Source organism: Belonocnema kinseyi, chromosome 1, assembly GCF_010883055.1.
Source record: "Belonocnema kinseyi isolate 2016_QV_RU_SX_M_011 chromosome 1, B_treatae_v1, whole genome shotgun sequence".
NCBI classification, from domain to species: Eukaryota; Metazoa; Arthropoda; class Insecta; order Hymenoptera; family Cynipidae; genus Belonocnema; species Belonocnema kinseyi.
The window spans coordinates 90,249,176-90,273,636 of NC_046657.1; the positions used below are offsets into that span (position 1 = coordinate 90,249,176).

Here is a 24,461-nt window from a genome sequence, read left to right on the forward strand (position 1 = left end):
TCCTTTCTGAAAATAGTATATTTAAAAATTAACGAGTTTTCCTAATACGATTGCATATCATGGGATTTCAAACCTTAAATCCGAATTTCCTCTTTCTCAATCTAAATTTGTGATGTTTCAGTGATTAATCATAAACGCTTCGAAAAAATATATGACTTTATATATATATCAAATAAATTAACTGTCTAAATAATTTAAATTTTTCCAGTTTGAAGCAATAAATTGGAAATATCATATGATGTTGGAGGGTGACGTAGCCTATTTTAAATTTGCACAATAATGCCTTCTTATTGTTTCAAAAAAAGTTTAAAATGTTACAAAATCGCGCTATTTTATTATAATTTTATATTTGTTGCGTTTTCTATTTATGTATAACTTTCTTCTAACTAATATATATATAACATTTTAAACTTTTTTTGAAACAATAAGAAGGCATTATTGTGCAAATTTAAAATAGGCTACGTCACCCTCCAACATCATATGATATTTCCAATTTATTGCTTCAAACTGGAGAAATTAAAATTATTTAGACATTTAATTTATTTGATCTTGCTTTATTCATGTTAAAAATAATCCCTTTGTTGTATGCACTCACAAAAACGACAAGAAGTTCGAAAAACGCAACAGACACTTGACACACGTTGAGCTGTTCACTTCTCACGCCGAACCACATACGGTGGGCGTCGATAACTCAACCCAAAAGGCTGTAGCCAAAATTAAAAAAAATCTTTAGAAGGCCCTTTTTAAAATACTCAGTTGTCGATTTGGGGTGGGGGTCATGAAGAATAGTTTTATGAAAACACTAAAGTGGTGAATGATTAGTATAAACTTATTATTTTGACACCTAAAAATAGGTTTTGTTCGATAAAAATCACGCGATAACAAAAACCGTTAAAATATTGAAAAATAGGTCAAGGCAATTTAAAGTAACTTTTTTCAAAATTTCTTCTTTCTGGTGCATCCGAATGCTTAAACTCCATTCAAAACTAAAAAGATCAAATATTGTACTTCCAATAGTGTAAGAGATATGGCTCTCGAATCTTATTATTGTTCAAAAAATTCGACAAAAGAAAATTTTTCATTTTATTAAAAAATATACTTAATCCTCCACAAATCGAATTTTTTCAAAAACGGCTGTAACTACCCATGTTTTCGATTTTGGTCTCGAAATGATCTTGAGGTGTTACAGTATTGAGAGTAGAAAAAAAAGAATGAAACTGGATCAAAAAGATCTCTTAAATCACAGTATTTATATGCGTCTTCATATTCTGAATTTTCTACTTAATTAAATATACATAGTTGAATGGCAGGTGTCCAAAAATAGGTAACCCACATTTTTATTTTTTCACAGGAGGCAGGAAAAACGTTCGGATTTTGTCATTTTTTACTTTTAAAAAAATCAATCAATTTCATGTTAGGTGGTCACTATATACGCACTGTCTGGAAATTTGAGTTCCTGATTAAAAAACTGTGGATTTAATAAGCATTTTCGTAGCTCGATGTGGTAATCCGAATGGTAGCTGGCGGCCTAAAGGGGATAACCCACATATCGAGTGTCCTTTACTTTCATGTTAATTTAAGAATAACTTATTTCATTTATCAATGGAATTATTTCATATTAGAAACTCGTACATAAGCAAACAAAAAACTTAATTATAATTGTTGAAGTCAGTTTTTGTAATGAAAAAAATCGTCTGATTTGAAACGACAAATAGTTTAATATTACCATGGCATTTCAATGTACACGGAGAAACTCTTGATCGTAAAATTTGTTATTATAATATTGATATTTACAGAAGTTCGATGGCAATCTAATATATAGCCGAGAAAATGGTATTATTTCTGCAGCCATAGGAAGAAATACATTTTCCATTTAATTTATAATTATACTGCAAACCTAATAATTGCCATTTATAGTTAGAAAAATTCATATTTTTGATAGCAGATTGAAATTGAAAAAAGTGATATTCACAAATTAAACGATAAAACCGTATTTACATTAAAAATAAGCAAAAATCGTTTCACAAAAAAAATAAGTATAATTTCACTGGGGAACTATATGTTTGAAAATAAAAAAGAAGTTGGTCAACGATTTCGCAGTCACAGCAAGTCTGGGAACCGCAGAACCAAAAGTGGGAAACCATACAATTAAAATTAGTTTAATTTTTCTTTCATAATAAATAAAAAAAACACCTAAAGTACAAAAAATTGGTCTTTTACCTGTCAGATATTCACAAACGAGCCACTTACGGCAGTCGTTTGTGGATATTTCTTTAGATGTTTTTAAGGTTATGATACTTCTATTATGCACCATTTTTGGCCCGACTGGGTCCCGGTGGGAACTCAGTCAGATCCCGGCCGAGCAATTAACAAAATAGCATCCCGGTTTGACCCGGTCAGATTCTGGCCAGAAACCTTCTTCTGGTCGGGTCAAACCGGGCTTTTTCTACACGGGTATGTGAACCAATCAAATTAAGAAACATTTTTGAAAACTATCACACGATATGACAACTGTTTTATAACAAAATACAAATACAAAAACAGAGTGATAAAATATATCTTGGATTCGGGTTTGTCTTTAGCACGCACGCCTTTGCCTTATGGTTTCTCGTACTTATCATCACTTCGACGTGGGTCGGAGTGATTTTCACGCGATCGCATTTTTCTCAGCCAATTTAAACGGTAAAAGGGTAACAATTTTACCAAAATGTTTATAAAACTGTATTGAAAAACCAACTTCCTTGCGAGAAACAAAAAATAGCTAATGAATATATGTAGAAACTGAGAAATTGACCAGTACTCACCTGACTTGATAATTTTTTATACGCAGATGAAAACGTGAAGAGCTATACCGATAAAACAGATCCTTGTAGACGTCCAAGTACCAATAAGTTACAGTCTAAAACAGCCGCGTGGCAAACAGATGCACTTTTTACTTTTAGAACCTCGAAATAATATAAAAAACATCCAGAGCTTCCATAAGAGTCAATGAGGGGTTACCCCCTTTTGGCCGCTAGTTATACCCGGGGTTACCACAATCGCTATTTTTGATGATTTATTATAAAAAACTAAAATTAATTTTGGATTTATTTCCAGGGCTTTAGACGAGGATTTTTTCAGAGAATTTGAAAAAGTGAAAAAGTGCGGATCGAAAATTTCGAAAGACATTTGTAAATGTATATAAGAAAAGAGTACAATACTTTCACGACATTTTTCTCTATCTCGCGTTGTTGTGCTAAAAATAGGATTTTTGTTTTCATATTATTTGTTATGGATAAAGCAAAATATCCTACATTTTTATGAATAAAACCAAAACAACGCTTGATATCAAAAAGTGATTTAAAGCCAATATGTATCTTTGCCGGGCAAACAATTTGGTACTGAAATACTTATCTTAACATTAGCCCTGAAAGATTTAAAAAGGGTTTATTGCTGCTGAAAAATCCGTAACAGTAGAGAATTCGAATTTAGAAACTTGATTAGTTTCAAACGAAGTTTGGAATCATTTAATGCTTAGGGTCTCGTTCGGTGAATTGCTCAATTTTGAATGTCACTTAATTTGAAATTCCATAAATTTAAATATAAATTGAAATTTGAAATTCCATAGTCAGAAAAGGATCAAATTTTCAATTGTTGGTTTGAAAGCTTAAGTTCAAAAAATTTATTTTTTAGGAATTTCGATTTATTTAATTTTCGAGGCTACTGCTTTGACATTGTGCAATTCATGAATGCATTATTTTGTCGCTTCACGATTAAACTTATTTAAATTACACGAAAGCTCATAGAATACTTGCAATTTCTAATTAAACATTAATTAAGTTTAATTTTAATAACTTGAAATAAAAATAAATTTCGATTCGCGAAGGATGGAATTTTTATATTACCATGACAGAAATTTGTTTTACAAATCCCGTAAATTATTAGGCTTTTTTTCCTTTCATTTTAGTTGTTAGCCTAAGTTTTTTTTACATACATTACTAATATGACGTAAAACTACTTCTACTACTGCAAATGTCAATACTATAAAATGTTGAACCTGTTATGTGGGTTTTAAATATTTTTTCATCGTTCTCGCATAGATATTAATATTTTTCAAAGATATAATTATAGAAAAATGTATTTTCTGAGTATGATAGTGTATTTATTAATTTGTACCACTATTTTGTTTCATGTTTAGACTCTGTGGCGCTGTCAAGGTAAAAATTGCTAAACTTAATACATAAGTAAAATGACCCAAACTAGTACGAAATAAGAACAAGGGTATTGATAATTGTTCATTATTTTGGCTTTGTCACAGCTAAAACCAGCACTTGATATTTAAAATTTTCAATAGCAATCTGAAATTTTAACTATTTTTATTACAAAACTATTTTTAGATTATGTTTTAAAGAATTAAGAAAATATTTTAATCCTGTTATGTTCTGTTTTTTTATTCCTAAAAAATTCTTAAAAATTCTTAAAAAATTAAACTGGGATTTAGAAACTTTATAGTTCTGTGTATAAGTCGTTAACTGGGAACAATAAGAGGTGTGTACTACACATTACTTTGAATTAACATGCAGAGGGATCCACAAATAGTTACGTGAAATTGCGTCACCGTATTTAAATCTAAATCTCGCCGCAGCAAGCGCGCGACTCTGCTCCTTCAGTAGAAGATCCAACCTCAAAAATAAGAATGCACCAATTTAAATATCATTCCTTAATATTTTCTATGCATGTCTTATACTTCATTACCTAAGAATAGACATTTTTTAACTCCAATTACCTTGCGAATTTGTGTAATTTCATATGGGGACTTGAAATGAAGGAATCAAAGAATGATAAAAAGTTGATGGCATTTGGCTCATTTTTTAGAGCCTGATGATCTTGTGGTGCCCGAAAGTATGATTTTAATCGGGTTTACGCGAGACGATTGCGTCCTACACGTGGAACGTTGGACGGGACGTAAGTCAGGGTTAAGCTTGGTGGGTACCGTGAAAGCCACTTCTAAAAATAGTCCTGGACCGGTCTAAAAATAACCTCCTCCTTAACCCTCCTCCGCAACAACGTCCTCATCCCCCTCGCATGCAGGTATGCATGCATGTACGCACTCGCGACGGGGATCAAGAGATAGGATGCGCGAAGAAGGTAGAATATTCGCCAAGGTGTTCGGCGTACGCATTCCGTTGGGCGGGTTATCAGTGGCGGATGCATCCCACATTCTCTCCTGGAATGCGACCCGAGCCTAATTCGCACGATCAATCCCTTCGAAATCGTCCATTTGCTTGAGTGCACGTGAGTGGCGAAACTTACAAGAATAGTCTTGTGAAAAACAGTTCGTTTCTTAATCACAAGTGAAGAGTATCCGGGTGAATGTTTCGAAATAGAATTTAATTCGTTTAAATCTCTTGAAATCTGCAATAATTCGCGTCATTGTGAATCAAATGTTTGTTCAGGGTAGAATTCTCTGCCGAAATCAAATTAATTTTAAATGTTTCCGCTTCCAATCAGTTATTCCACATTAGATGTCAATTCAAATGATTCACCCATCATTCCTCAATAATTTTATGGCCGTGGCTACGTGTACCGAAATTTCGGTACAAATAGCTTGATTTTTTCCGTACGAATAGGGGGAGCTGGAAAAGAGGCTATTTGTACCGAAATTTCGGTACGAATAGCCGAATTTTTGTGTACTAAACATACCCATATCTGTTATTTCACTAGCATTCTGATTGAATTAAACATTGAAACATTACAAATGATTTCAGTTTCAATCCGAATTCATTCCAAATGGTCTCGCATTATTTTGAATGGCCTTCATTCGATTTGAATTCGATCTCCTTTCGTATGATTCCAATTTAATTTCGAATACTCATTTAAAAAAAATTGAAATTATTATAAACCAATTTGATTTCAAATCAGGCAGAGATATTTGGATATATAATTCTATGCTGAAAATAAAGGAATATGTATTTTTTCTGTGGATTTTCTCACAAACGCCAATCTTCACAATTAGTATTTTTTAAGAAATAGGTGGTAATATGTACTGTAAATCTCTTAAGTTTTGTTCTTGGTAAACCACTGTTTCACATTGAAAAATTATTCCTGAAAAATCGAATTTTTGCATTTTTCTCGGTAAGAAAAATAAAACATTGTATTTGAAGAAAAAATTTCCCGTTCTCAAAAATGATTGAGCTTCCATAAAACAAATAGGATCTCGACCTTATATAAGCATAAAATGTAAAACAAATATAGGAAAAAAATAAAAAAGTTGGGGCGTTCCAGAAAATCTTCTTTATTTTTTCATCCAATTTTAAAAACATAAAAAGATTTTCATGAAAACCCCTTCTCTTTTTCTAATATTTAAAAAAAGTTTATGCTAAAATATAAATAAGCATACTATAAGTTTTATTCGAGCGAAACCATTTTTGAGGCCAGTGCAATTACAGTTTTGTATTTTTTTCTCTAACATGGAAGAGAGCAACATGTATTTTTCATAGAATTTTTCTAGGTTTGTATGTTATTATTTTTGGTACATTTTGCATTTTCCGTGAAAATGCAAAAAATCGATTTTTCAACAATAATAAATGTTCAATGTGAAGCACAGGCTACCAAGAGCAAAACTCAATAGATATTTAGGACATATTACTATCTATCACACAAAAATTACTTTAAAAAGTGGGGTTTTTGAGCAAATCCACTTTCAAACATTTTACAAAAACAGCCGTCATTTACATTTAAAAATTTTTAAAATATTTTTGGAATCAATTGGAAGAGCAAGAAATCTCACGTCAAAAAATATCATAATCCCGAATACCCACGCGTATACGGAAAGCACTGAATTTTGAAAAAAAAATGTCTGTCATTCTTTGAGAATTCGCAAATAATCTTTAAATTATTGTAAAAAATAAAATAAAAATTTGGTGGTCAAACTATGAAATACGTGCCTCTTTATTTCACTTTAAAATGGTATATAAAATTTAAAAATCATCCCGACCCCATAACCTAGACTTTTCTTGAAATGGTGCCTGATTAGAAGGGAAATATATTTCCGTAAAAGATTCAGCAAATCATAAAACTGGTGTATGTGGTAGTAGAAGTAGAATATTAGCAGAATAATGTTAGATATATAAAGATTTTATACTGTTTTGTGTTAAATTAATATCCTTCCAGTTTGCGGAATTATAAATACAAAATTTATACCTTAATCATTAGTTCGATTTAAGCTTATTATTACTATTTAAATTTAAATTAGCACAATTTTATATGGGAAAATGCAATAGTCATTTGTAGTTCAAGCGTATGCAATTAAAAAATGTAAACTTTTTTAATACATAAACAATTATAAATTCATTATATTCAAATCGAATCATCTAATATTGAAATTTCGAGAATTTAACAGTTTCAAATTAAAAGTGCTTCGAGTTTTAAATGTTTAATTAACACATTAAGTACTGTCTAGTTTAAAATTTCAATTGATCAAAATGGTAAATTTTCTGGTTGGAAGCCTTATTATTAAAAAATTGAATTCAAAGCATACAAAATGAAATTTATTAATTTTATTGTTATAAAATTGATTTGAAAATGCTTATTTTGAATTATTTTTCCAGTAAAATTATAATTTATTATTGTTCAATTCGGAAATTCTATCATTTTCAAAGCTTTAATTTTCACATTTAAACGCTGGAAATTAGGAATTTTTCCGCATTGCATTTATTAGGTAATTTGAACATTCTGTTTGGAATAATTAAAATCATAAATTACATAAATCGTTTCAAAGGTTTCAATTTGAAAAATTAAATGACCGGCAATAATTATCGCGAACCGGCAATAAACCGGGAAATGACCGGTTTTTCACTTCTTCTTTGGAACTGCCAGGTGCGGCCTGTGGAGTTAGAATCAGTGAAGTAGTGCCGGTTGTGTCCAGGCATATGAACAAGGTTAATCTCTCTGAGGAAGGAAAAGAACAAAACATAAACTTCACGTATCGGGCTTTGTTAATTTGTCTGATATGTACGGAGTCTTTCTACTACTTTACATTCCGTTCGTTTCGGCTGCGTTTGTCAGTCGCGCGCACTTACTCTTTTCAGGCCGTATCTGGAACTACTATCAATGGATTGTTCCTACTGAATCGGCGTTCCCTTCTGATCTCTTATCGAACAAGAGAAAAAGAGAAAGGCTATGTTTCAGTAGTAATGACATTCCGTTTGGTCCTGTGTTACATTGTTACGTTTGCAACTGAATTCAAGTGCAAAGCATTTAAGAGAAGCAACTGACGCAAGGGATAATTGATTTGTTGATCTGCCAATTAGGACTTGAAAACTCAAATAAAGATATTGACTTACACTCGCGATATTTTTTCCTATTAATCAAAAGCTTAATGCAGGCTCCAAGTGCAATGCATATCAGATTTAAAAAGTCACCTTTTTCTCTCTCTGAAGTGCAAACCATCCGTAACGAAATGCAATGAGAACGGAAAACAATGTCATGAATTCTATCTTTCAAGGACATTGTGCGGTGCCTATACCGCTGTGTTACGATTTTCAGTTGACCTAGTTTTAAATCTTCAGGAGTAAGTGAATATTCGTCGAAAACATGTACTGAAAATCTTTGGGATAGGACGAGTGAGTAGTTGGCCGCGAGTACGAGAAGTAATAAAAATAACTGCGATGAATTACAGACGTATTTATAGAGAAGGCCCCACCCCCGCGGTCTGATCGTCTCCGATTGGGTCGAGGTCCATTAATTATTTCAGATGCTGCCATCAGGAGAATGCTGGGAATCGAGGCCGACGTCTCGAGGTTCGACGTATTTTCTTCCTCGTTTTTTTCTCATTGCCACTTCACTCTCTCTCTCTCTTCTTCGCATTTGTCTTCGCATCTCTCTCCAGTGCCTAAACTCAAAAGCCTAATCAAATCAGAGCTATAATTAGCCATAGTGCATATCATCTTGAGTTCTAGAAATGATTTAGGCTGTTTTTCTGAAGTTCGAAAACATAGGATATATAATAGGATAACTTTACCTTAAGAGTTCATCATGTCTCTATTCTGCACCATGATAAAAACGTAATAAATATAAAGTCATCCCTCTTGTTTTACATTATATTCTATTCGCAGCTCTCAAGAGAGTGAATGAATGTTTTGGGTTTGAGATTTTTCAGTTCGCGTCGCTGGAGTGCTCGTTGAATCAAGCAAAGCCTTGTGACAAGTCTGATGCTCGTCCAGCCTCTTAAAAATAGATGCCATCGCAAAAGCGAAAGACTCACCATTCAAGCCCGCTGGCTAACGAGCCATTGTCGTTTTAATAGACTTCATCAAGTTTGAAATTTTTCTGTTTGGAGAACAAAATTTTAAATTCCTAACACGGAGAGAAATTTTAAGAGATTAATTCACGGAACTGCTCCTGGATCTTATTCTAGCTTTGATCTCGGAGCCCTTGCTTTTAAAGGAACGGCCGCTGCTCTAAAAACAAGAGCTCCAAGATCTTAGTTCATGCGCTAAAGCTGGAAAAATAATAAGGAGCAGTTCCGTGAATTAATCTCTTAAAATTTCTCTCTGTGAAGACACTAAACAAACTTTGAAACTACTACATATCACCAAACTGATGTAGTAATATTATTTCAATTGCCAACTTGTTCAACTTATCGTGGGAAATTAAAATTAAGTATTACCATAGAAATCGTCCCTGTAAAGAGAATGCATGGGGCAATAACACTGGGAGGTGGAAATAGAGATTTGCATTTGCATTTTCTCTTTCTCTTCCGTTTGTATTCGCACTCAGAGAATACCTCTGACATGAGTACTTCCAGTGTGTTAGATAAGGGAGGTACGGAATTTCAATTGAATGGAATGCGACAATACTAAAAAACGTGAACTATTTCAGGTAAATGGAGGCTCACCTGCGGAGGCTGCAGGTCTCAAAGCTGGAGATGCTGTCATCAGAGTCAACAATACCGACATGTTCAACCTTAGGCACAAGGACGCTCAAGATGTAATCGTCAGGGCCGGAAACAGCTTTGAAGTAACTGTTCAAAGGTGAGATTTTAGCTGAAATAGTTCTTCCATTCTGCATTATCTGTATCACCATTATGCACCATCAGGAAAAATGAACTTTTTAGTATTCTCCGTGGCAAAAATCTCGAATTAAGATCCATTCCGAACTATTCCGAATCATTTCTAAATATGTACCCCATCCATTCTGAATCAATTTGAACTAATTCTGCTCAATCTGACTCCAATCTAAATGAATGCGAGAATTATTGATTAAGTCTTGAATCAACTTGGAATGAAATTGCTTACTTCGGATACAGAATTCGAAATAAAGTATATATTAGAATGGATAGGAATGTTTCTATATGAAACTCTCAATATAATAAAGCAGTTGACTTGTTCTATTTCTTATTTAAAGAGGTGGCAGCACATGGAAACCAAGCGTGACGCCCATTAGCTCAGCTCTTCCTTCCCCGACACCGTCAATACCTGCGAATAATGTTTCTCCAGTAACAAAGACTTCTCTAGCTGCGAAGAAGAACGATGGACCTCTTATCGGCAGCGGTCACAACTTTAGTCCTAAGCCATTCGTGAGTATCGAAGATCGTAAATCCCGTGAAAGCTTTTTAATGAAACATAAAAATCTTCAGAGCCTTTTTGTTTTCCATTTCAGCTGAACGGTTCCAGTGAAGGTCCAATAAAATCCATCGTCAACAAACAGTACAACAGTCCCGTGGGTATCTACAGCGAGGAAACGATCGCCGAAACACTTTCCGCGCAAGCCGAAGTTTTGGCCGGAGGTGTATTAGGGTGAGTTCTTTTAAATTTTAAATTTTCTGGATAGATCTCAAATAAATAAATAAAAACCCAATTTTTTAGTGTGAACTTCAAGAAAAACGAAAAAAATTATAATGCTCAGAACAGCGAAGTCTTCAAGATGGTTCAGGAGGCGGACAAGGAACCAAGAACACCCGAACCCGGTTAGTAGCGAACAGCTAAATTGCACCCGGCACCAAGCCGTATGCCATCGCGCGGAAATAATGCTTTTCAAAATTTCAAAATTTTACTTCTAACCCAGTAGATTCACTTAATTGAAAAAAAACACAAAGTAAAATTATATCTATAAATGCATACAAACTTTGATTTGTATCGCTTAAAATGATTTTCGCCATTCTACACTACGGCTGATGCATCAACCCAAATTGATTGCATGCAAGTCGATAACCTCTTTGCGAAATTAGCTGAACCACCAGTGCAAAGCGGTATGGTATCACCCTTACCACCAGCGGTAGCAGGCCTAAGACCAGTTTCAGCACCAGAGACGAAACCACAGCCAACCACACCTCAGCCCAGTCTACCTCCAGGACAGAACATCTGCGCCGACTGTGAGAGGCTTATTGTGTAAGTCATCAACGCCTGGTTAGCCAATCACATCCGGAACACTCTGGCTCTGAACAACGTCACCACCATCTTCATGGGGCCCCAGATTTTTTTTTAACGAACATACCAGGTGGAAACTGACCAACATCGGACCAAGATCAGTCTGATGTTGGTCTGAAGTTTTTCCACCTGGAGATTAGTTGTAACAATGAATTCAAGATCTGTCTTTATTTCGATGCCGTAGTTCCTTCGCGGACGGAGTTTTACTCCTCGGTGAGCCACGCGGTTGGCGGACAGGCAACCTCACCGAGGTCCCCGACACCCCTGAGTCGTGCACTGGGCCTGTGCCAGACCGTTTCGAATTCCTACGAAACCTCATCTCATCAGGAGACCCAGAGGACTGAGCGACGATACGATAACTCCTCGTCTTCGTATACTCCCTCTGATACACCTATTTGTCACAACTGCGACAACGCGATCGTGTAACTATTGCGGAAAGACCTATAATTGAAGTTTTCTTACGTCTCTGCCTCTTTCTTTACATTATTTCCAGACGTTGTGAGTGTCAGTAATAATTTCCTAGAGGACATTTTTTTCATCCATTGAGTTCCAAACACTAATTCTAAAGCCTTGATGCAGAATACTACAAGTTATTACCGTTTGATTTTGTATTACTTTCCTAGTAGAATTCTTCTTTAAGAGCAAGGAAACTAAATAATCCTTTCACTGCGTGGAGCAGATATATAAATTTATCCACTTAAGTGATTGGAGAGGATATAAAATATAAACTTTATAGCTCAATAAATAATGATAAGTATCCTTATCAGCCACTGCTTTTAATAAAACCTTGAACTCAATGGGTCTAACAACTAATTATGATACTCTGCGTCTGGTTTTACTTTCTTTTTGCACGAGCATGAAGGAACAATGCTCGTTCCATCTCACTATCGTAAAAACGTCATGTCTCTGCTATTTTTCAACTCAATATACCTTCCATTCTCAGAGCACGATCACTGAACATTAATAAGATCAATCATCGATCCGATTGTCACTCCGGATCGCATCGGCAAGCTCATATCGCCGAGATAACTCAAGGATGTCGCATTCTTGGCGTAGGTAAATTTTGTGTAGTAGCCAACAGGAACTAGAATCACGTGTATATTTTTTTATTTCATTGACTACTGACCTTAATAGTGTAGATATCCTTGAGTTATTTTTCTTTATTGTGAGCTGTGTTTTCATTTTCATTTTTTTTAACTTTACGTCTCTATGTGTTAAAACTGGTAAATTCTAAGCTTTTTGACTGTTTCTCAATTTTTTTCGTGATTTAGAATTCTTTCTGTATTTATCTTATGTATATTTGTCGTGGTTGTTTACGCTTTCGGCGGCATTTTTCATTTTGCATTTTGAGTATCTATTCGTATGCATCGCGAACCCCCTTTTCGGATGTTCTGCATCTTATTATTATCTATTCTCACCTTTTTATGCAAGACTGGCCTTGTTTTCTGTTACTCATGCCAAAATACATAATAGTGACGCGAATGCATTATAATTTATCTGATTTTAGAATTGTGTCTATCATAGCAATTCACTCTATTTGTATGGCACATTTAGTGTCCCTTGTAGACCTTGTTGCTTATTTTTCCCTTGATGTTTTTCGTAGATCTTTGCTATATGGTTCTTTTTATGAAACAGACGTTGTTCGTAGCTACGGGTGAATTTGATTTGGCACTTTCTCTGAGAGCAGTTTTAATTTTCATTTCTAACCCATATGTTAATTTGTACTGCACTCACCAATTCAAAATCACCCCAGTGTTTGAGATTCGATGAGTTTCTCACCGATGATTATTGCTTTATTTGGTTTATCCCTTTTTGGACACCTTTTACAATTTTTCTTCCTTACAGGGGTGTATTCGTCAGAATCAAGGACAAGAATTTACATGTGGACTGCTTTAAGTGTTCGACCTGTGGCACATCTCTTAAAAATGTAGGATACTACAACATCAATGAAAAACTGTACTGCGACATACACGCAAAAATGGTGGCTAGGCAGCAAGCACCATCGAGCCTTACACCGGTCACTGTACAACTGTAAGTATCAATTTTGCTCAGATTCAGGTACCCTAAGAAAAACCTATAACTACTGTACACCTTCTTAGTGGCAGTAAAGCACCTGCAGGTACCATATCAGCAGCTCTATCAAATATCGGACCTCTCTCACCATCTCTTAGCAATCATGGATCATCGCCTCAACCTTTTTCGGTGAGTCACTAAACTCTTTGCTCAAACTTTAAATAAAAATCGCATGATTAAATGCATTTAAATAGCTTCATTTTGAAATCTTTTGCTTGCCTGATAATGCATTCGTTTATCGGACGCGCTCGCTTTTTTTCTGCGAGTGCATATTATTTTCTCTTCCTCATTCGAGTCTCGTGAGAAGAAGCTACACACCAAAACATGAATCCTGGAAATCATTCCAAGAATCTAGGATACAAGTTCGTTTACCGAAACTAACACCGTGTGTTCTGTGCGCTACTAATCGCTTTTCCAGAGTTGCCATCGCATCAACTCGGACTCAAGGCTGGCTGATCATCAAACTTCCCTTAAGATGAATGGAAAGACCACCAACGGCTACCTTGGAGAAAATGAGTCCAACGGAACCTCAAAGACCTACACAAGCACTATTACCATCCAGACCGGTCACAAAGAGGTCTGCAACGTCGAGGGCGAACTTGATTATAATCGTAATCCTACTAACTTAAAAGCACGCTACAAGTTTGATGAAATCAATGAAATTCAGTTTGACCCTATAATATCTGACAATAAGAACTCGAAAAATGCAACATCTCACTGCACTGAGAAGATCTTGACTTCCTATCCGCAACAGGTGACTAAACTACCATTTGATTCCCACATTCAGTTCGTTCATACCAACAATAATTTATTCTTGTTTAGTTCTAATTGAAATCACATTCTAGCCTCTTCCGATTATTATAAATAAGGTTATAGAGTAAATGAACCGAATGTGAATTTCATATCCATCTCTTATCTTTTTCCTCTGTAAAACTGACATAAAATCGATTGTTCGAGCTGACCTTGATCATCCCTGTTGTTACCATGGTATACATCCAGGGAGAGGAAGAAAATATTTTTGTTTAATGCATGACTAATTACCCTACGTCTGCTTACCTCTTTCGTAACGATAATTATACGTGGCACGTGATCGTTGTGTATCATCTGTATTGCAGCCCACCCGTCTTGGCACCTCGATCGTTGATTCACCTAGTTTGCGTCCAGTCCAGGTAACGTCTTCGTACAATCGATACCATTCATCTAATCTGCCTTCACTCGACGTTCAACCTCGGTACGCATTCATCCAGTGTTGATAACGAGTAGTGTGATCGCAGTCTCAATATCTCTCAACCAAATTCAAAATTATAATTCACCAAGTTTCGTGTTTTTGAATTAAATTACATTTTGTGAAATTAGTGCTCTGGATCAAACATCAAGATTAACATATGTGTTTGCCAGGGATACGACAAGTGACACCTAAAACACATTTGCCGTATGAACGAGAGTGCCGCCAGGTTGAACGAAAGAAGAAATCGGAAGAACATAATTAATTGAGTGTTCTTATCTTCAGGCACCCACATCGAACAACATCGGAGGTTCCAAACTCTACGGAGGTTCCAGCTTTAATACTCCTAACTACTCATCGCCACCTACATACAATTCAGGAAGCAGCACTTTGCCTCGACCGCAGAGTCAAACTGTGACTGGTGAGTTGACAACTATTAAATAATTTTAATCTATAAGACGGTTTTCGCGGCTAGGATAAGTTTGATATTAAATAAACCAACAATATCGCTAGTGGTTATCAGTATACGAATCCACATGGTTTAATCTTTTGAAACTAGCAATTCTTAAGTGCTCTATCGATTATGCTAGTAGAAATTAACCTAACCTTGAACCTGATTCTTGTGATTAGGTCGATTGTATTCTACTCTGCCAAAGCAAAAAAGTTCCCCTTTAAAAGGTACGATGATAGATTAGAGCTGACTGACCTTGCCAAATTACGAGCTTTGGCTTCCTTTTGGCTTGCGCCCTAAACGTCAGCCATTTTTTCGATCATTGCTGGTGTGATCGTTCAATTAACTATGACTCGTATTCCTCTGCTTATACGACTTTATCCTACGTATTTGCATCAACGAACTCTCCCTTCTCTTATTTCTTATCCCAAACGTCGATGACGTGTTACGATTGGTACGTTGAGAGCTGCCAGCCGCGATGGTCTCGACTCTGCAAAATATATTTTTCTAGCTTTATTTCATTATTCGCACCAAGACTAATGTAAGTCCATAATTAGGACTAGGATATTAACTCATTGATGCTTTCTAAATTTGTATTCCAGCACTTCTTATTTTTTTGTATGACTGCAATTCGAAATGTGCAGTGATGTAAGATTATTTCTAATTTAGGTTCTTCGTTTCTAGCTCGAATATTAAGCACCGCTTGCTTAAACGCTGTTTAAAGATTTTATAGATACATATGTTTTATAGCTCTATCAATGCCGTTTAATTAATTTCTTTATAGAATTGAATTTTTTTAGTTAGCAGCTTAAAATAGGCTCAACTTTTGAGGTAGACACGAAAAAATAAGATGCGGCGAATAAATATCATCTCGCTTCCAGTCATAATTCGTGTTTTCTTATCTCTTTTTTTCAGCACCTTCAACTTTCAACCCGAAACCCAGACCTTTTTCCCTATCTTTCGCGTGAGCGCGGTAGCTCTCAATGTGACATCTTAGAGTAATATGAAAGCACCGATTAATTTTTTAAGAAGCATTCAGACCGATTTTTTAAATTTGTTAAACGCCAGATGATGAAATTGGAATTTAAAACAAAAAATAAAAATTTATCACTATCAAGTAGTATCGAGCAGTCTTCGCTCGACACGAGATTATCATGCTCGTGTTGTTCATTTACCTTCTCTGAAGTCATCGATGCGATTCCCTTCTCCATTCTCTTGGCTTCATATTAGACTTTCGGCTGCCACACTAAAAATATCACGATCACAAATTGATAGCGCTTCCTATTTTCTATAATAATCCCGTTTGCAGTTTTTGCGACAGCATTGCGAGGTGAGAGTGATTTCAAAGAGTGGCGTTCTTCATATAGTTCGAATATTCATAATTATCAGTGCGTTTTAATAATAATATTTTTTTAACTTCTGTTCATTCTTCTAAACTCTTTAATTTTTATTTATTTGCCTGCAAAACGCTCATGGTGTCTGTAAAAATAAAAAGTTTAAAATTGTTTAAATTATTCTTAAATGTTATTATTTATATAAAAGGAGTATCCATGGGCGTATGCTGTTTAACATGCTTATACTTACATGCTTATTTCTTTTTTTTCTTTGTTCTTTCTAACTCTTATCTAACGCCCTATCTTTACGTAATCTCTTTGTCAACTCTTTCACAAACGCATTTATTGAATGCGTCGTTGATTTCATCCTATGAAACGACACCTGTAAACTAACCTAACCTGCAATGGAATCCTTGTCCGCTCAAAATTCCTCGTTCCTTTTAGTCGACCTTTCAGAATCCTACATAGAGGAGTGTAGTTCCTACGAACTTAATCAAGGGGTTGCAAGACCTGTAGCCGAAAAACCACCTACCCCACGACCGAAGTCTCACATTTGGCCACCTCCGAAACCGATTGAAGAAATAACTTATCCTACTGCAAGTCCTTTATACATTGATCCTAATCCTGCTCTTGACCGGCGCTCTCGAGAGAGAGGTGTTAGTGTCGAGGGAAGCATTGAAAATCAGAGTAGAAGAAACAGCTTCGTTGAAACATACGAGGAATCGAGAGATCGCTGTCAAATTGAATCCAACATGGATCAAGTAAACTGCCCTGGACCTGTTTATAGACGGGTCGAGTTATTCAGCGCAGCTAGAAAAGACACCCGGCAGACGCGCAGCGACTCAAGAGCGAGTTCAACAGATAGTATCAGAAGATCCCTGACCCCAACACGCATCACTCAACCAATTCCTCGACCTTGGACGGCTACGGTAACCACCGGCACGAATTTATATCAACAGGCCTATCCTGTCAGTGCGCCTGAACCCCCAAAGACTTGCAGTCGCACGGTTTGTAGACGTCAAATATGTCGTCGGGAGTGCGTCTGCGAAGGTTTAGGCCGAACGCAGACTACTTATCAAGAGGAAAGAAATTATCAGGAACAAATCTGTGATCCTGCGGAGAGGGCTGAGACTACACCAAAACCAGATGTGGAAGTGTACACGTGTGTGCGTTTACCACACTCCCATTCGAGAACGATCGAAACACGAACGAACATAAGAGAAAGCGAGGTTGACACGGACACTGAAGTTAGAGACTTGTCGAAACTCGTACCGCCGGACGTGGCTGTGTGTCCGAAAGGTATCGATGGCGAACACGATCTTTACACGGAGACGGAAGAAAAGGATGTAGGTGAGTTGCATATAAAGAAAACAACGACGTACGAAAAAACGGTAGAACTGGTTTCTCCAAACAGGGAATTGAGACCGTGCGTGACTAAACAAGAGCCAGAACCTAAGCAGGTGGAGCAAACACGGTGGGAACAAACAACTCAAAGAAGGTCAGCTGCACTTGATCGGGAAGTGGAGGATATTTCAAGTAATCGAAGTGTAGTCGAATCGACAGAGTGTCTCACATCGAGAATTGATACTCAACAGTTAATGGAACAAGCTAAGAGAGACGAGGAAGAGGCTCAGCGAAGAAGACAGGCAGAAGAGAGAAGACAGCATGAAGAATGCGAGAGAAGACAACGAGAAGAGGAAGAGAGAAAACGATTGGCGGCAGAAGAGAGAAAGCAAAGGCAAGAGGAAGAAAGAAGGCGAGAAGAGGAAAGAAGACAACTGGAACAAGCAGAACAGCAAAGGCAAGATGAAAGAGAAAAGCGTCAGAAACGGGTCTGCTTTAGCGAAGAGCGAGAATTTATTTGTGAAGAGACACGCTGTCCTAGGGAGAGAATTGTTGATATCCAGATGGAAGATGAAGGACCAAAAGAACATATAGTAGACATAGAAGTAGAAGGACGCCCCAAGGAGCGTATCATCGATATTAAAATAGAACAAGATGAGCCTCCTTGCGAATGTCTGCGAATGTCTGAAATGAGAGAAGAGATCAATGTTCAAGATCATGAAGAACAGAGACGCAGAAGTTTGCGTGAACAAGTACAAGTTCATAAAAGCTTGAGAGATCAACAAGCTCCCGAAAAGCGACAAAGTCAGACCCTGCAGGAACGTCGACTTTGCACAAAATATGGACAAAATTCTCAGGAATCGCAAAACGCAACAGAAACTTGCAGAAAGCAAGTACAATTCACCAGTCAGTCTGACAGTGGTCCACGAACACTTCCTCCATCCAGTATAAAAAATACTATTCCGAGAGAATGGAAGTCTGAAATGGTAAAGGCTTTAACTACGGCACCGGCTCAGCCATACTGTCCATTTAGTAAAGATAATAGTGGATGCAAGGATGTCTACACCCACGAAGTTACATATGAAGAAACTTGTACATGTAAAAACCCTTCACTGCCTCCGCTACCACGGCAGAACAGACCCGTATCTCCATTTCAATCAGCATTAACTACTGCACCTGAAAGACCTTATACTCCTTTAGGTGAAGATGTTAATCCTTGTAGAACATGTAGTCGCAGATCGCAAACTCCAAGCGCACCCTCGGCTAATGACGGTTATTGTGCACCTGCCCAGCTTCTTTTTAGCGAAAATAGAGAGGTGGTTCAAGAGCGAAAAAAACCACAAGGACCTCAACCCCTGCCGACTCCTCCACCAGACTATCGTCTACGAGATTCTTCAAGATCACCAACTAGATCTCGGCCAGGGACACCCGGAAGTCGTTCCACATCGGCTGGTCTAAAGAAACCTGATACAATTCCCATCTACCAGCAACACTTAGTTGCTATGCAAAAGGGACCCGTGGAAAGTTACGCCTACGACCCCAGTAGGACTCCAACTCCTTGCTCGCGATCAAAATCTCCCGCACAAGGTCCACCTTCAGCCCCGGCTTGTTTTATAAAAGCGCAAGCACCCAGGATCAGAGAAAAGACTCCGCCATGTAGGAATTCCTCTCAAGGTCAAAATTCTGCACCGAAAACAGAACAGGAATGTGTCTGCTATCACTATGACGAGGATACCCCTGCGGGTCATACTCACACCGATTATCGTTGTACTAAGTGCGTTACCTATTCAGAGGATGAAGAAGGTAGCCATACTCACATTCGAGAACAAAAAGTACAGCGAGTAACCGAAAGCCCAACTCCTCCGACTGGTTGTTATCTCAGTCGAAGCAGCAGCGTCTCTCCTGCCCTGCCATGTCCTTCGACACGCGAAAGCGTATCGGAAAGGATTCAAAGGCAGGGCGTGCGTGTTTTACCCCCTTGTAGTAAGACTTCATCGGAAGTACGTCGAATTCGTCATGAAATAGTGGAAAAACCAGCCAAACCACCGTGTTCTAATACTGGGGTAACTATAGTGCCCTGTCGAGCTGTTTTAGAAGGTGGTTCAAAAACTGGAGTCGTCGTAGTGCCGTGCGATGGTTCTGCATCATCCTGCGACAGATCAGGAATATGCGTTACGCCAACCCTGGATCGCCAAGGGGTCTGCGTATCACCAGGTCATGATCTTTCCGGAGAAGGTTGTGGACTGCCCTCGGTGCGTTCGGGTGGTTGTAGCATTGATGCTGGCACCTGTTCGGGATCAGGCGTCTGCGTGACCCCCTGTGGCGATGGATCATTTTGCGTCGCGCCCTGTAGCGTTTCTGGAGTGTCCTCTGTTAGTTGCCCGAAGTCAATTTTGAAAGAACAATGTGGCCAGAAGATTCTTCCCTACCCGCAGATTCCTCTGCCCAACGAAGAACCAGAAAAATTATGTAGTAGTTGTCCGCTTTCACAGACTCCTTCAAAACCCGACGCTTGTAGCAGCTTTCAACCCGTCCACAAGCCTCGCACTAACCTTGGCAGTCAGCTTACGCAACTGACTACGCTGAACAGGGTGAAGCCACCCAACGTCCAGTTATATAAACCACAACCAAAACCCCAAAGTCAGACCACTACATCCCAATACCTCTATCAATCTCAATCAATCCAAAGCAAAACCCAATCCCAGACCCAGACCCAGTCAAAATGCCCGATTAGTAAAACCCAAAATTTAGTAGACCCACCAAATTTGTCATCCCTCCCGGATTTAGGTGTCGGAATAGGCGGCCTTGGCAGCAACAAGAGTGGATCTTTTGCCGGAAGCAGCGCACCAAAACGTGGAAAGGGCATCCTGAATCAGGCTAGTGGTGCTGGATCGCGTGTACCACTTTGTGGTCGCTGCAATAATTACGTCAGGTACAAACCAAGGGAATATTTTGTATTCCCGTGGAGTTGCTGTGGTCGTGCTGTTATTCTTGATTTTTACTATGTCTAGAAACGCATGACGAGTTAACAACTCATTTTCCCTTGTTTAAGCGTTTCTATTTCTATTTTTTTAAATATTGTTTCAGCTTTTTCTTAAATAAGGAATGTTTAGGACTAAATTTTTCGCTTTTGCATCTTCACACTGAATTTTGAAGTAATGCATTTCAGTTCTAGGAGCAAGTTTTTATTAAGAGTACACATGTTTTGCGATTTTTACTAACAAACTGTTTTGTTGCATGCTGTCTACAGCTAATGGAGATAATACTAACCACAACTCGAATGGCCAGGCTTTAAAACCAGTGTGTTGCCGTTGTAACACAGAAATCAAAAGGTTTGTACCTGTTTGCACTGTAGTGATATTGAGCGTTTAATACTTTATATAGAAAATTGTTTAACTGTCCTAAAACTGTAATGCTGTAGTGATAAAGAATATATTTGCAACTATATAATTTTAAGGTTTAAGGTTCTTGGAAATTTTGGATTCTCGTAAAAATTTTCGGGTTCTCGCTCACTTTTGCGCAGCTTAATTGTTTTAAATATTTTTCATTTAAAAAAAGTGTTTATTGCTTCGCAGTTGAATAGTGTGCAATAACATAAAATCAAAGTTACAGTAACTATTTTGTTATTTGAACAAAAAATAAATGAAAATATGAAGCCCGAAACTGATTAATTGCCAGAAAATTTTCAAACCCCCAAAAGCTTGAAACTGACCCAAAGCCAACCCCAGTCGTTCGACTTCAACCCGAACTCAAGTTCACGGGATAGGTAAAGTTTTTAAGCTGGTTCGTAAACTCAAAGTTTTGAATATAACTCAAACTTATGTGCCCGCTTAAAAGTTAGCTAAATATGTATGTTAGTACATACTAGGAGTTTTTGGTTCACTGAATCTACTTTTTTTCATTATAAATAAAAATTTCCAAGCTACAAAAAAATAAAATTTTCAAATGGAGCCATCTCACTTTTCTCATCACACCGGCAGTAATTTGACTTAAACTTTACTTTCGTTGAAATATCCGCGAATTAAAATTTCTGTTAAAATATAGTTTCTTTTTAACTTTTGATGCATTTGTATACAAATCTACATAAATGTTTCAGAGGACCATTTATCACAGCTTTGGGACAAATTTGGTGCCCTGAACACTTCGTCTGCGGAAATGCACAATGCAGTCGTGGTTTGCAAGACATTGGTTTTGTAGAAGAAAAGGGGCAACTTTACTGCGAGTACTGTTTTGAGAAGTACATTGCACCACCTTGCAATAAATGCGGCGGCAAAATCAAAGGCGTAAGTATCTGTTTTTTTTTTTAATTAAACTTCTTGCAATATAATGAATATTATGTTAATACCGAATTTTCTCTTTTATAGCGACACGTACCATTGCATTAAAATTCTCAAAGATTGCATTATTTATTCAGAATCTAAATAAAATTGTAAGAATTAATACTGTTTAAATTTTTAGTTTAAAATAGTTCGATTTGTAGAATATTGGGTCGTATAATTGTGTCATTCTATTTAAGGAGTGTCTTTATATCTAATTTTAACCTTCAAAATAATATTTTCATTTGTTTAAATTAATTCTTGTCTTGTCTCTTTTTTTGAGAAAATCCTTATAGTATCATGAATGAGAAATTACATTAAATTTTTTTTAAAGTATTGATAGTAAGAGAAATTTAAAGAAGGAAACAAAAAATGCAACATAGGCGGGAAAAAATGAATAGTTGCTCAAAAGAATTTAAAGAAGTATTAAAATATAGTGACAACGGGTTAACTTTGAAGTAATTCATCGAAAAATATCAATTATAAGGCTGGATTATCTGAATCGTGTCGCTACGTTTATACATTCAAATGGGTGAGTCAAATCGCTGGTGTAGTGAATGCTATAAGCATTTTGTTCGTGGTTCTCGTTTGAATAGAAAATAGAAAAACCATTTTATTGTACCTCATCCATAAAAATTACCATTTACTTCGTCTATACGTTTTCGTTAACTTCGTCTCTAGATTTTCTTTTAAATTAAGTGTCGTCTTCAGTATGTACCATTATTGTGATTTATATCACTGTGAGCATATATGTATTTGTATTTTGCATAAGAAATGTTTTTTAAAAGTAAATTTTAACTGTTCGAATTGTCTTTCCAGGATTGCTTGAATGCAGTTGGAAAGCACTACCACCCTGAGTGCTTCAACTGCTCTCATTGTGGAAAGCTCTTCGGAAACAGTCCCTTCTTTTTGGAAGATGGATTACCTTACTGCGAAAACGGCAAGCTTATATATATTCTCATGCATGAATATGTAAAAAAAGTATTTGACTGGAGAAGCACCCCCCCCCCCCTAATAAGTAATTTATAAATCATTCTAGATTGGAACAATCTCTTTACGACGAAATGTTTTGCCTGTGGATTCCCCGTAGAAGCAGGAGATCGCTGGGTCGAGGCTCTTAACAACAATTACCATAGTCAATGCTTCAACTGTACGGTAAGAATCTTTCAAAAAACCTTCAATACCTACCAAATTTATATTTATATTGAATAATAAATAATAATTTGTTAAAGAAAATTTGACGAATTTCTAATAAATGTTTTTTTTTCAGATGTGCAAAAAGAACCTTGAAGGCCAGAGCTTTTACGCGAAAGCCGGACGTCCATTCTGCAAAAATCATGCGCGTTAAAGATGTACCCAACTTTAATGAAACCAAAAAAAGTAACTGCGAGACCGAAAATTAAGATTATTCGATATCGTTAATTAATTTTTGATCTTTTCTTCGTTTCTTTTGACCAAAAGTCAATTTTACTAACACACTGCGACTCTGGACGCTGAACCCGTTGACGCATTCGGTATCGAAAAGAGCATCTTGTTTTAATAATTAATTTATAAACGAAAGATACTTTGACACGCAAAGGTCGTCGAAAAACTGTACGAGGTGCACTTGACATTTCATGAAAATATCGGGAGGGTCACGGTCATTGCGATTTGGCGGAAATGTAAGTAACTCAGTTTAATATTGTATATTTTTTTAAGTAGTTTGAACACACCCACGGAACATAAAAAAGGCATTTATGATTGGCAGAAAAATTTGGCGCATGTTGTTCGACCAATTATGATTTCAGTAGATTTTGTGAAATTGTAAACAAGATATATTTATAAAATCATTACCAGAGATACGAATGTCAATATCTTTTATATTTGTACAAGTGATTAAGAAGACGTATCAACAATTGCCTTAACGTGGGTCGCAGGATTCGTTAGCAAAGGTTACCGAAGTTTGTGCCATCTTCGAGCTATGTCAAAGCACAGTCATAATAAAAAGCTTTGGCACAGTTTTGCCAGTAGGAGGATAATATAAAATTAGCTTTTAAGTTACACTTAAGCTGCGTAAACTATCCTTATAATATTGACAGACAGGGGAAAAAGAATGAATGAACGAGAGCGTGAATGACGGAGTGTGATAACAAAAACAGGATTATCAAATTCGTCCGACGCTTGCTTCTACAAACAGATCGAATCAATGGTATACGTCTGAGCACGGATCGACAATCTTCGCAAGAAGAGTGTACACTTCTCTCTGTATCTGTGGCGTTTGCTGCTTACAAATAAAGTACATGAATGAGTATCATTTTCAACGAAAAATTA

The 24,461-nt window shown here is 36.7% G+C and overlaps 1 protein-coding gene across 15 annotated transcripts in view; it reads left to right on the forward strand.

The window, feature by feature from the left end:
- Positions 1 to 24,461, forward strand: part of LOC117176234 (PDZ and LIM domain protein Zasp) — a 54,284-nt gene extending 29,823 nt beyond the window's left edge. For 2 of the 15 annotated variants that reach the window (XM_033366420.1, XM_033366503.1), the window contains 15 exons: positions 9,862 to 10,013; positions 10,387 to 10,558; positions 10,642 to 10,778; positions 10,848 to 10,948; positions 11,593 to 11,830; positions 13,254 to 13,439; positions 13,508 to 13,610; positions 13,900 to 14,235; positions 14,597 to 14,650; positions 14,992 to 15,127; positions 16,936 to 20,767; positions 21,932 to 22,118; positions 22,971 to 23,091; positions 23,191 to 23,306; positions 23,422 to 24,461. In XM_033366420.1, coding sequence (XP_033222311.1) covers positions 9,862 to 10,013; positions 10,387 to 10,558; positions 10,642 to 10,778; positions 10,848 to 10,948; positions 11,593 to 11,830; positions 13,254 to 13,439; positions 13,508 to 13,610; positions 13,900 to 14,235; positions 14,597 to 14,650; positions 14,992 to 15,127; positions 16,936 to 20,767; positions 21,932 to 22,118; positions 22,971 to 23,091; positions 23,191 to 23,306; positions 23,422 to 23,499 — 5,949 coding nt within the window. In that variant the 3' untranslated portion in view covers positions 23,500 to 24,461. The other 13 variants (XR_004467605.1, XM_033367223.1, XM_033366988.1 and 10 more) reach the window with 13 other exon arrangements.